Below are 12,202 nucleotides of genomic sequence, written 5' to 3'. Positions count from 1 at the left end.
TAAACATATTTGTCCCATCAAAAAGTTGCTCATGAGAAAGTTTCATATATTCGAGGGACTTTTCTAACTACGTAAACAAAAATCCACTTCCGTTTCCCTTTGAAGAGAGGCAGGGGATAACTTCAAAGTTTCAAATGGGATCCCTTATACAATGTTACATATTTGGATTCTACGGGAAAAAACAAGTAAACTTTGTCTGAAATATTTCTTTGGAAAATGCTCAAAAGTTATAAACATTTAAACTTGCCACTCTGTATATATGTATATATATGTACAAGGTGTCTGACAATATATATATATATATATATATATATATATATATATTTATTTATTTATTTTGTGTATGACGTGTTCCACGACATTGCATGAACTGGTTCGCTAATTTTTTTTTTCCTTAATATATCGAAATACTATATGATTGTTTGAAAAATGCTAGAGACATTTCTTGTTCAGTTTTACCTAATTTACCTGCATGACATGTCTTGCGTCAGACATCTTGTGTATGTATATGTGTGTTGTATATAGCTGTCCAATTTCCACCATATTATATTTTAATGACAGATTCGTTGGTTAATTTGGAGTCAAATTCTCTTTAGCAAAAATGTCGATGCATAGACAATCTTTGAATTATAAGAGAATGATTATAAGAAAAGAACTTCGTAAACTTTAGAAAGCCGAATAGATATCAAAACTACGTTTACAGCTAATTTCAAGTACAGAAAGAGAGAGAAAGTATGTGCGTTGATAAAATTTAAATTAAATTATAAAATTTAATTTTTAATTTTAATATAATTTTAACTTATTTGTAATTTAATTTGTTTAACTATATATACATAAAATAAATAATAAAAATAATAAAAAATCAACACTTGCCAAAAGCGATTATCTCTCAAGATTTTCGTTAATTAAAGGAAAAAACTCCAATTTATTCAGAGAATCTATCATTATAAAACAAGAAGCGATAGAAATGGAACTATATATGTAATATTATTAAGTTCATACAAAGTAGCCTGGATATCTTTAACGGTTTGGTCAGCATTGAGTTCGTTCTTTAGCTTAGTCAATTCAGTCTGGTAATAATCCAGAACATGTTTGGTGTTCGGTTTGGAACTGTCCAAATGTTTGATGAAATCCTTCAATTCTTCCGTGACTTCACTTCCGATTTCGTCATTGATCTCCTTCAGCTGCTTGAATATCTCAGTGCTTTGGTGTCGAGTAAGTTCCTAAATGATATCATGACTAGTAAAATAGAAAAAAAACCGAACGAATGTCGAAGAATTATATACGACGATAATTATATTCACCATTACGTAGGCAATGTTGTCCTTGTTGTAGGCGAAGTCAGGCTTCAGGAACTTTCCTTCGTCGAGATGGATCAAGGCGTGGAAAAGATTCTTCTTCGCACCGTCTTTGAAAGCGTCGGCGTGAATCTCGGCCAATTGTCCGATCACGAGGCGTCCATCAGCAGTTACCTTTGTATTGGGATTATCTAACAGATGTTACGAAATTAACACAAATTCATAAATTCACTCTAAAATTTTAAAAATATATTGGATTAGTTATCAATAACTTCAACTTATGTCCGTCTTAATTTGTAGCATCATACATCTTTACTCGTGTTTAATCTATTAATCTACAAATTACTTGATGTTTGTTATAAGAATAATCGAATTTATTCAGTACTATTGTGATGATTTGAACTTAAAAGTTCCTCAATAACCTTATTCGATCCGTAAAATTGATATTTTTTCGCATAATATACAAGAACTAAGGTATAGATGTATAATTTCTTACTTATAATTGAAATATTAAAAATTAAAGTTGATATTTTTATACGTATTTTTTAAGAGTTTTGTGGTATGCTATTTTTAAATCTTATTTTAATTTCTTATAAATTAAAATAAGAATTTTAATGAAAGAATTACTATCACGAAAAATATACCGACATTATATACAAATTTAAAAATTATTTATCGTTTTGTTTGGAAAATACAGTTTGGAAATATCTAGGAAATATCTAGGAAGTTCATAATTTATAATAATACTCGAGATGCATATATATATGTACATCTTTCTTTGTCCATACATTAGATCAATTCTTTCTATTGTCTATGCACCAACTGATGTACAAATGAAATATAATAAAAATAATTTAAAATAATTTAAAAAATATGTTTTTCGTATTTGTGTAATATTATGTATATATATTCATCTCAACTTTGCCTCAAATTAACATCTATTATTTAGATAATGAAATTAATGTATAGAAACGTAATTTTGTTCGATAAATAGCAAGTTTATGAGTCTTTTAAATGAACCATTGAAAATACGACTCTTACAACCTTCTTTAAATGAATAACGGTAATTGTAAGGAGTCACTTACTTTTCTTTCAATCGACGATGCATAATAGTTAGGGATTTACTTCTAATTTAATTCTAAAAAAAAATTAATATTAAATGTAAAGAACAATAAGAGTTAAAGCACAGGTCGAATAATGCTATTAAAACTATTAAAAAAATAGTGACCCAATCTCACAATAAGAAGAAATTTATTAATCATCAAACAATCAAACGCGTTTCGGTCTAACTTCACAGACCATCTTCAGTGATTACAAATAAAAAAACGAATTATATTTAAATGTCACAAACATAAGGTCGCAAATAATCGGTATAAGGTTGTTGTTACAAAAGTTATCGCTACAGATTTTGTAGATGAAGAAGATAGTCTGTGAAGTTAGACCGAAACGCGTTTGATTGTTTGATGATTAATAAATTTCTTCTCATTGTGAGATTGGGTCACTATTTTTTTTAATAGTTTTAATAGCACTATTCGACCTGTGCTTTAACTCTTATTGTCCTTTACATTTAATATTGATTATACTCAAGAAGAGTTTTTATTTCTTTTAGTTAAAAAAAAAAAAATTAACTCTCCTAAAATCCTCAACCTACCTTGCTGGTATTCCAGATACTTGAAATTGTTCAAGTCGTGCGCCTCGAAATTCACTATGTAGGGTTTGTTGCCGGCTATCGCAATCTCGGTGTCAAGCTTTTGCAGGTTCTTCTGTAGCTGAAGCTTCGCATCGACTTTGATGATCTCCTTATGCGGCGCGGTCGCAAGAAGATATATTTTCGAGCAATCCGCAGAGAATAGGATGCCCGCGTTCTTTAATTTCTGATGTCGATCTAGGTATGTTAAGAAGCTACCGAAACCGACCGAGTTCTTTGTGAGTGCCACGTGCGATTTCAGATCCACTTTCAAATGCTGCCCACGGCTAATCATCTCGAACATGCTGGTGACATTGTAGCCCGAGTCGATCTGCTGTTGGTTGACCTTCGCCACAACGGTGATCTTTTGCGTCTTCTTGCTAAACACGTCGATATCCACGTTCGCGTCTAGCAAATGCTCGCCACCACAGTGTATTCTACCTTTCACCGCCATATCCTGCACGAGGGATATTCGTGATTATTATCATGGGCTCATCCTTACTCGTTTAAGCATGATCGAAATTAAAAAAGATATTTTTTTAGTACGCGAAGTAAGAACGAGGAACGAATTGAAAGAAGTAAAAGTAAAATGGAGAACGTGTATCGCGCCTTCTCTCTTTCTCTCTCATTCCGCCTTTTTTCTTTTTCTTTTTTTTATAGCCGTCGAGCCGCTCAACGAAACTCGATGTTCCCGCTAGATTGCGAGAAAATCGAAGGAAGGTAAGGTAACGGCTTTACCGGGAGGTGCTCTCTTTTCAGTTTTATTTTAAAACTACGACCTTATTCGCGCACGAAGATTGGGAGTAAAATCGCGAATGCTTTTTCAGACGAAGTCTGCGCATTCGTAATGTCGTAACGACGATATGGCTTTAAAAATTATTAAATTAGGAAGTACTCGCGCATCGAGCGATGTATCCAGAGAACATTAAGAGGGTATTCTAGTGTGATGTCCAAAAAATCGATTTTTTCTCTTTTACATATTTTTATAGTTTGGAGTCTTGAAAATATATCCCTACAATATTAAGATAAAATTCGTTAGATTGACCGAGTTATAAAGGTTTAAAAGACGCAGCCTCCGCGCGCTGACCGCGAGATGAATGACGAAGTGTTAAATGTCATCCAACCTATTTACGAAGATTTAACTACCGATTTATTATATTTATTAGCGATGCCTCGGATTATTTACTCAGAATAATAATAAAAGTTTAAATTCATTAATTTAGACATTTGCACCAAAACATCTGTATTGTGGAAAGAAGACTGTGTAAGTTGCAACTTTTTGGCTGTTTGCCTGTTTAATGAAGGATTTAATATAATTGTAAAAATAATGGACATAATAAGCCTAGAAATCGGCCAAAATGTAAAATTTCTCGCGGATAATAGAGACAACGAGCGCGTTAAACGTTCGAAGTAACGGGCGTCGTACGAGTCGAAAGAAGCAAGAATTGCCAAGAGATCAGAGAAAGCTGACAAACTTGGGTTCTTTGAAGTTGAGAAGATTTTTTGTATGGCCCTAGTATAGCTGATTAAGGGTAAGTTACTGAAATTACTCATTACCCACCTCATAAATATATGAGAATTTTTAAATATGTTTTTTTCGAAACGAAATTTTTCAAGTCGGGTGAGTATTTTTCTCGAAAACTACTGGGCCGATCAACTTGCAGTTTTACACACATATAGTGGACATATTAGACTATACTAGAATCTTTTTGAAATTTTTAAAATTACTATTTTTTCGGGCCGCAAAAAATTAGAATTTTTGAGTAAAAATCAGACTACTATTTTTGAAGTGCCGTCATTTTGTCAATTTTTCTTCAAATTATTTTATTCTAGTTCGGGCGATAGACACATTCATAAAGAATAAAATAAAACTAAATTAGTTTATTTCAGATGACGAGAATGGCGGCAATCAACTCGCCCAATAGAAGACGATTTTACGGCGTGATCTATTTCGTCCACTTATATTTTCCTTAATTTTAAATAAAAAGCTTTGACAAAATTTGAGATGTTTCTTCAAAGATGTAAAAATGTCAGTTCAAAATATTAACTCTATAGGTTTAACCATTTGCTTTAAATTAATTCCCAAAAATCGCCTTGAAAACGGGCCTTTACACTAGAATATCCCCTTAAAACGAGTTAAACTAACTCCGAGCTGTTATTTGGACATGCATTTGGCCATTGTGCGGATATGTACCTTCGGTTGCGACGGATACACAAATTTCATCTCTCCGTTGATAGATAGACTGTTCTTGTCGATGTTAGCGTCACCGACTGCGATGAGACCTGTCTTTTCGGACGGTTTGTTCTTTCTATCCAGGTAAAAACTGACTTCGATCTTGTACGCTCCGCTCTGCTTTGTCTTCGGCACATCGCATGTACCAATAAGGGCTAGTTCGCGAGTGGGCAATGTCAGAACGACACCTGCGAATGAGAGTGTAGTGTGATTCTTAATTTTTTAAATCCACGTTCGACTTCTCGTCCAGCTAATACTTAAATAGCACAGAGAATTAAAAAAGAATTAAAAAAGAATTCAGTCGTAAAATGTAGAAATATAGCAAAAATATTTCTGCTGCATTTTGAGCTGTTATGTAAAAGAAACGTTTCTGAGTAGGACATTAAACATATATGTTACGTATCTAATATGTAACGTTTACTATTTACACAGTGAGATTTCTTCAATTCTGAGTTCATTTTTAGATGCAAAAAAAATTCTTCAGAGTTTAGTTCAGTGAAAAGAATTCTTTTTGCACCCAAAAATGAACTCAGAATTGGTGATATCCGAAGAAATATTCGGTGAATGTGTATGTCTAAGTATCCTCGATAGGAATGCACTTATGAAATTTACGATGATATTATACGATGAAATCTGAATAAAATTTGTAATGCTGCAATTATGTGACTGCATTTGAAAAACTACTTTGTAGAAATGTCGATCGTTGAAATATTGATTGGTAAATATTTGCATAATTAATTTCTAAATAATATCTCAGCAAGACAGTAGTGATATATGGTAAATCATTTTAGCGGAATATTTGTAAAACTATATATTGTAAATATTTAGAAGAAAAATTGTCCGATAATTGAGAAACATTTCAGTTATATTATACTCTTAAAACGTTTAAAAATACAATTGTGCGTGAAGAAATAAAATTCATATATGTTTTTAAAAATGTGTTGTAATATGAAATATTACATATTCAAAATGGCAAAGTTTCAAATGAAGAATATATATGAAATGCGATTTTGGAGAAAACAGATAAATAAAAGATATATATATATATATATATATATATTGAAATACTTATGCGCTATATACACTTAAAATTCTCTTTTTCCTTCTTTCTTTTAAATTAACTAATATTTAACTAATTTACTAATTTCAATAGAAACATGCTTTGTCTAAAAATGTTGCAAATATTGCAAACTTATTGCTGTCTTACATTGTGAAAAATATTAGAAAAATATTATAATTTTGTTTTTAAATATTGAAATAATTGTGCACAATGATATATCAAATATTCTAAGTTATATTTATCTAATTTTGGAAAAATATTATTTTAAAATTATATTCCAACAAAACCGTTGCGTTATGATAAATTATCTTAGCGCAATCATATTGCATAAAATTATATTATAATATTTCATTTCATCGTGCTATTATTGTATAAAGTTTGGGCGACTTTTTTTATCGAGAACTACTATATCTTCTTGTAAATTTAAATTGTTATATTATTAAGTTATAATGTATTATAAATTATTACACTAAATTATAACACTAATATTCTAGGCCACAAAGCTTTTATTTGGCTATGCTTTCTCTTCATTTGGTTATATACCTAAAGAGAGTTTGTTCATATAATTTAGTCTTAATTTTTTTCATTTTATTAACCCGACATAGAAATGTTTATAGATTTTACCAAATTTTCTAAATTTACAATTTATGTAAATTTCAATAAGAATACCAAAATATGTAAAAAAAAATAAGTCGTCAAATATATAACTATACAATACAAGAAACTAGGAATTCCATTTTTATCCCAAACATTGATTCTAGAATTTAAACAAGGACATTATGAGGTCCTTAATATTTTTTAAATATAAATTCTTGTTTTTTATTATAAATTGTTTTTAATGTAAATTTTTGTCTTTTGTGTAAATTATATTTAGGGGAAAAAGTCAATATTTGTAGAATTAAATAGAGAATACCATTTTTATGGTAACTACTGAATTTAATATAATAAAAAATGAAAAAGAAAACTTATTAACACGCTAAACTATCAAACCTATTTGATTATTTATATGATATATATATTTATCAATTTATAATTGAAGAATACGAATACTGCACAAATGTTCTACATGATTTGTTTAATTCTAATATAAAATAAAAATAAAGCTTTCATACCGCTTTCCTTAGGATGAGCATATACATGGTAGGTGTACTCAGATTTGTCTTTCGACGAATGCAAATACAAGTTGACAGAATGATCGAATATGTCCTCCCTCAATTCTGTGTTTGTCTTCAGTCCGAATTCGACTGGCACGTTGAACTTTTTCAAGTCGACCTCTACCGTTAGTTGGTGTTTCAGATAATCCTTATCTGTAATAGGACAAACGAATTTACAAATTATGAAAAAGGCGATTGTATCGTGAGGAATCGAAGATTTTTGAAGATTTTTGGTAAGGAGAATAGAAAAAAGAAAGAAATTCTCTTTAGTGCAGATCCCAAACCAAAATATTTCTTGAAATCTTAGAGTAATAAAATTATCAATTAAAAATTTTATAATAAAAAAATAATGTCTTAATTCTTAATTTTATTTGTTCAATTAGTAATTATAATTATAATTTTTAATGGAAAAAGTTAAAAAAATTTTTGAGTTCTTAATAAAAAATATTTAATTCAACAATTTTAATTGAGAATTGAGATTTTAATTCTTTGTTAAATTTTTTCAACCGTGAATTAAATTTTTAATTTTTAATTAACATTTATTAATTGAGAATTTTGAACTCTTAATTTTCAATTAAATTTTCTAAGTTGGATATTAAAATTTTAGTTTTAAATTAAATTTTAATTGCATTAAACTATTATTTAACCAATCACAACTCTGCTTGCAACACATTCTTACGCATTGTAATGTTCCGTACATTTACATTTATCTGTGTGATTCTGCACGATTTTAAACTTATTCTTAACATTATTTTTGGAGAAATAGGGTAAGAGAGGCTCTGTAAGGCAAATTATTAGAAATCTTACAATAATAATTAATAATAATTCGCTGCCGAAATAAAGGATTATAAAATTATCATTGAGGCCGAATTAGATTTTCAGACTCCTTCGGTACTCCTTCGAGCTGAGGGACGTAATGACATTTCAACGATAAAATTAATCGGCGATAAAGCCGTTGATTGATCGAAACATCCGTTCGAGTATCCCTTTAACGGCTGTCAGGGAAGATCGTAAAGAGATCGTGACCGTTAACGGTACACTGTTGGAAGCTCGTTAAACCCTCGTCCGCGATTACGCGATTACGCGACATCCCAAGCCCGACCCTCGAGTTCGACTTCAATCGCGAAAATTTTATTTCCTGTGAAAAAATAGCTGGTGGCTCAATTTCTGCCTCGACCGCCAAATTGATCCCGAGGGAGAGAGAAAGAAACAGAGTGAAAGAAAGAAGAGAAGCAGGGAAGGAAGGAGAGAGAAGGCGAGAGAGAGAGAGCGAGAACGAGAGAGAGAGAGAGAGAGAGAGAGAAAAGAGGCAAAGTAAACTTTATGGCGCTATACGTCATGGCGCAGCGCTAGAAAGGATTAAGACGCGTACGTCAGCGGAGCACGCCCTTGCAGCGTGACGTCATTCAGCAACGGCGCAACTTATTTTTTCCTTGTATCGTCGTACAGGTGTACGCGCCACCGGTCACGCCTGTCTTCTCGCATCGCGGCATCCCTGCGATGCGATCTCGCGTTCGTCGACACTCTCTCTCTCTCTTTTTCTCTCTTCTTCCCCTCTCTCTCTCTCTCTCTCTCGAGTGAGAGAGAGAGGGGGGGGGAACAGGAAAAAGAAAAAGGTAGAAAAAGAAGAAAAAAAAATGAGGGAAAAAGGGAAGAAAAAAGAATCAGCGCACCGAGTTAATGCAGCGGCGCACCGTTGCACCCTGCCATGCAACGGCACAACCGTGTGAAGGTGCGATTCCAGGGTGCCTCTATTAATAACTGAGGCGAGGCACGAATTAGGTGCAGATCACGCGAGAATAGAATGCTATCGACCGGATGATCTGTAGTAGGACCACAAAACACCTTAAAGCGGCCAGGTGGCAGGCAGGCAAGCAGGCATGCCTTTCTTCCCTTCTCACCTCCTCCGCGAGATCTCGTTACGTACGCGTGTACGTGGGCTATTGCGACATATTGCGCATTCATGCGAAATATATCGTTATGCGTGGTTATCGCGGAACGTCCCGGGCGTTCTGGATGCTTACATCGGACCAGGGGACCCACATGGCGAAAGTTCTTTTTTCTAATTATTCAGGAGGGGATGCACGCATGGAGGTGGATGGACGAAAGTGTGTACAACGTGATAAGGATGATTTCCTGAGAGACGTGGAACGGACGTTGTACGCTCATGCGTTTCGGTATTTCTCCACGCAGCCTGCAGGGTTTATTACAGGGGTTTCCGTCAAGAGCGCGGTGTGTTTCCTTTATTTTCAGGCTTCTTGTGCGCCAGGCGTGTTTTAATAAAGGGCTTGCTCGACACGCAAGCCAGCCGTATTATCGAGGCGACGTATTTCCAGGAACCGGCAATGCCCCGTCGTTCTCTTATTTGCGGAACGAGCCTTTAATATAATTCAATCGCTATAAATTTCAAATGATTACGCGGGAACAATGAATTTGATCGTCTGATTTTTATCAACTGCACAATTCTTCATGCCTCTTTCACTTTGACACTTACGAGAAAAAAAAATATATAACGTATTTAAGAGGATCTCTTGCAAATTATATATTTTTACAACAACAAACAATAATCAAAATATTAAGAAATCATACCGAATAGTAAGATGATAAATATTATATTATGTAGAAATGCAAAAAATATCAATTACATGTAAACTGAGTTTTCCTTGACTTCCTTCGACTGTCGCGATGACCGAATGTTAAACAAACTCGACGGAACCGACGAAAGAGATAATATCGCAAAATATAAGTTTGCGTAAAAACTACACGCTTGATCTCCATTAACTATAAACTATCTGTACTATTTTTTTTCTATTTTAAGAACAAGATGAAGTTAATTAATATACATTATTTAAAATATTTCGGAGTTATATTTTTTTACAATAACAAGAGCAATAAGTAAAGTCATATATAAAAAAATAAATTAGATCTTATGTTAAATCTCTCTCTTTCTCTTTCACTCTCTTTCTCTCCCTCTCTCTCTCGACTCGACCTTCGACTTTTAAAAGTTAAAAACATTCAATGGAAAGAGAGAATATTATAAACTATAAGCGCAAATCTAGCAAGCTGTGGAGAAGCATATAAAGTTATAAGGGAAACGAGATACTTCATTCGGGATAGTAAGCTTAAAGTCAACTTACCCTATTTGATTAAATTTGTCTCAGGATTTTTAACACGTATATACTTAGTTGCAAAAACAAAAATTAGACACAAATTGGAATCTCACAAAACTGTCAAAATTGAAAGTCATTATTGCGATCGACTTGCACAGTAATTATATTATTTATTATTATTATGATTATTATTATTTATCTTTATTAATTATATTGATTATATTACTGTGTAAACTCGTCGGTGCATAAAAATTACCATTTTACTGCTAAGAAAAGCGATTACTCAGTTAATTTTTTTTTATTAAATAATAGTCTTCTATATATTTTATTAAATAATTATCTTCTATATATATACAAAAAATATTTTTTTGATAATAGTTTTAAAACAAAATTATTACAAATTTTAGAAAGGTTTATTAACAATATATTTAAAATAAAAATTTATTCTTTTTACAAGAATATAAAATTATATCGCAGAAACAATTGACTAAATTTTATGTTATGAACAAACAAAATTTTTATTTTAATTTAATTTAATTTAATTTATTTTAATTTATGTTCTTAGTTGAAATAATAAATTTACTAGGATTTCAATCTTACTAGAGTATATTTGAAATAAATTTGATGTTTATGATAGATTCGCGGAGTATTTTATAAATTTATAAAATACTTGAAACAAGCAGTTTGCAAATATCTTGATACAATTATCCAGGCGATCATCCAAATGAAGAAAATAAATCATCTTTATCTGTATCTAAATGAAAAATACAAAGTATACATATTTTCATCTTCATCTTACAAGTGGACTGTCCCAACCCGCCGCGTTAGATTTGACTAATTTATATATATATTGTAGTAATTCCTTTCCTCTAAACACAAAAACTCTAATATAAAATGTGTTTTACAAACTTACAACTTACAAACTTTATTTTCGTACAATTCTGTTTAAAAAATGATAATAATACTGGCATGATAGTGCGAGTGATAATAATACTGGGATGATAATTGGCTAATTCATATATTAATAATTTCTTTTATTTTATATTTCAAAAAAAGAATAAAAAAATTGGAGCAAGCCGAAATCGAACGCACGACATCGAGCGTTCTAGCCGCGTTGCTTACTCACTGCGCCACGCTGATTACTTGAATTTCGCTTCGTACTCTAGGCACATGGAAAACTTTCAACGCCGATTCCTCGTTAACTAGTGCTCATTAGCGATTAAGAGTTATACGAGCTGTATTTAGAGGAAAGGGATTACTACAATATATATAAATATTAATCAAATCTAACGCGGTTGGGACAGTCCCCTTGTTAGTTGAAAAAATGTATTATTTTAACTAACAATTATCTAGATAATGTTATGCATTTTGCAAAAGTCTGTTTTCTTGGCTTATATGTTAAGAAGTCAATTTAATAAGTATGCACACACATACGAATGTGTTAAAGCCTAGTAAATTTTAAATAAAACAAAGCGAATCAGAATATAGATTGTGTATACTCCTGGGTGTATCAAAATCTTTATTTTTAGAATAAGGAGTTTTAACAAGATTTCAATTAGCTCGGCGTCAGATATCGCGTTTTAAAAGAATGGAGCGCAAAGAATTCATCTATGCAAGGATATATATATATATATATATATATATATATATATATATATAT

At 31.7% G+C, this 12,202-nt stretch overlaps 1 protein-coding gene across 1 annotated transcript in view; it reads right to left on the bottom strand.

Annotated features, from left to right (window-relative positions):
• LOC116847540 (apolipophorins) overlaps positions 1-12,202 on the bottom strand; it is a 69,995-nt gene that overhangs the window by 18,007 nt on the left and 39,786 nt on the right. Inside the window, exons 10-14 of the mRNA XM_032822637.1 lie at positions 7,391-7,585; positions 5,180-5,406; positions 2,950-3,442; positions 1,305-1,489; positions 1,003-1,223 (exon numbers count right to left, since the gene is read on the bottom strand). Coding sequence (XP_032678528.1) covers positions 1,003-1,223; positions 1,305-1,489; positions 2,950-3,442; positions 5,180-5,406; positions 7,391-7,585 — 1,321 coding nt within the window. The remainder of the gene's footprint in view (positions 1-1,002; positions 1,224-1,304; positions 1,490-2,949; positions 3,443-5,179; positions 5,407-7,390; positions 7,586-12,202) is intronic.

This window comes from Odontomachus brunneus, unplaced genomic scaffold (genome assembly GCF_010583005.1).
Source record: "Odontomachus brunneus isolate Ranch 3 - 2012 unplaced genomic scaffold, Obru_v1 Obru_scaffold_079, whole genome shotgun sequence".
NCBI lineage: Eukaryota > Metazoa > Arthropoda > Insecta > Hymenoptera > Formicidae > Odontomachus > Odontomachus brunneus.
The sequence above is the reverse complement of the archived record's forward strand: the minus strand, read 5'-3'. Positions and strand labels throughout refer to the sequence as shown.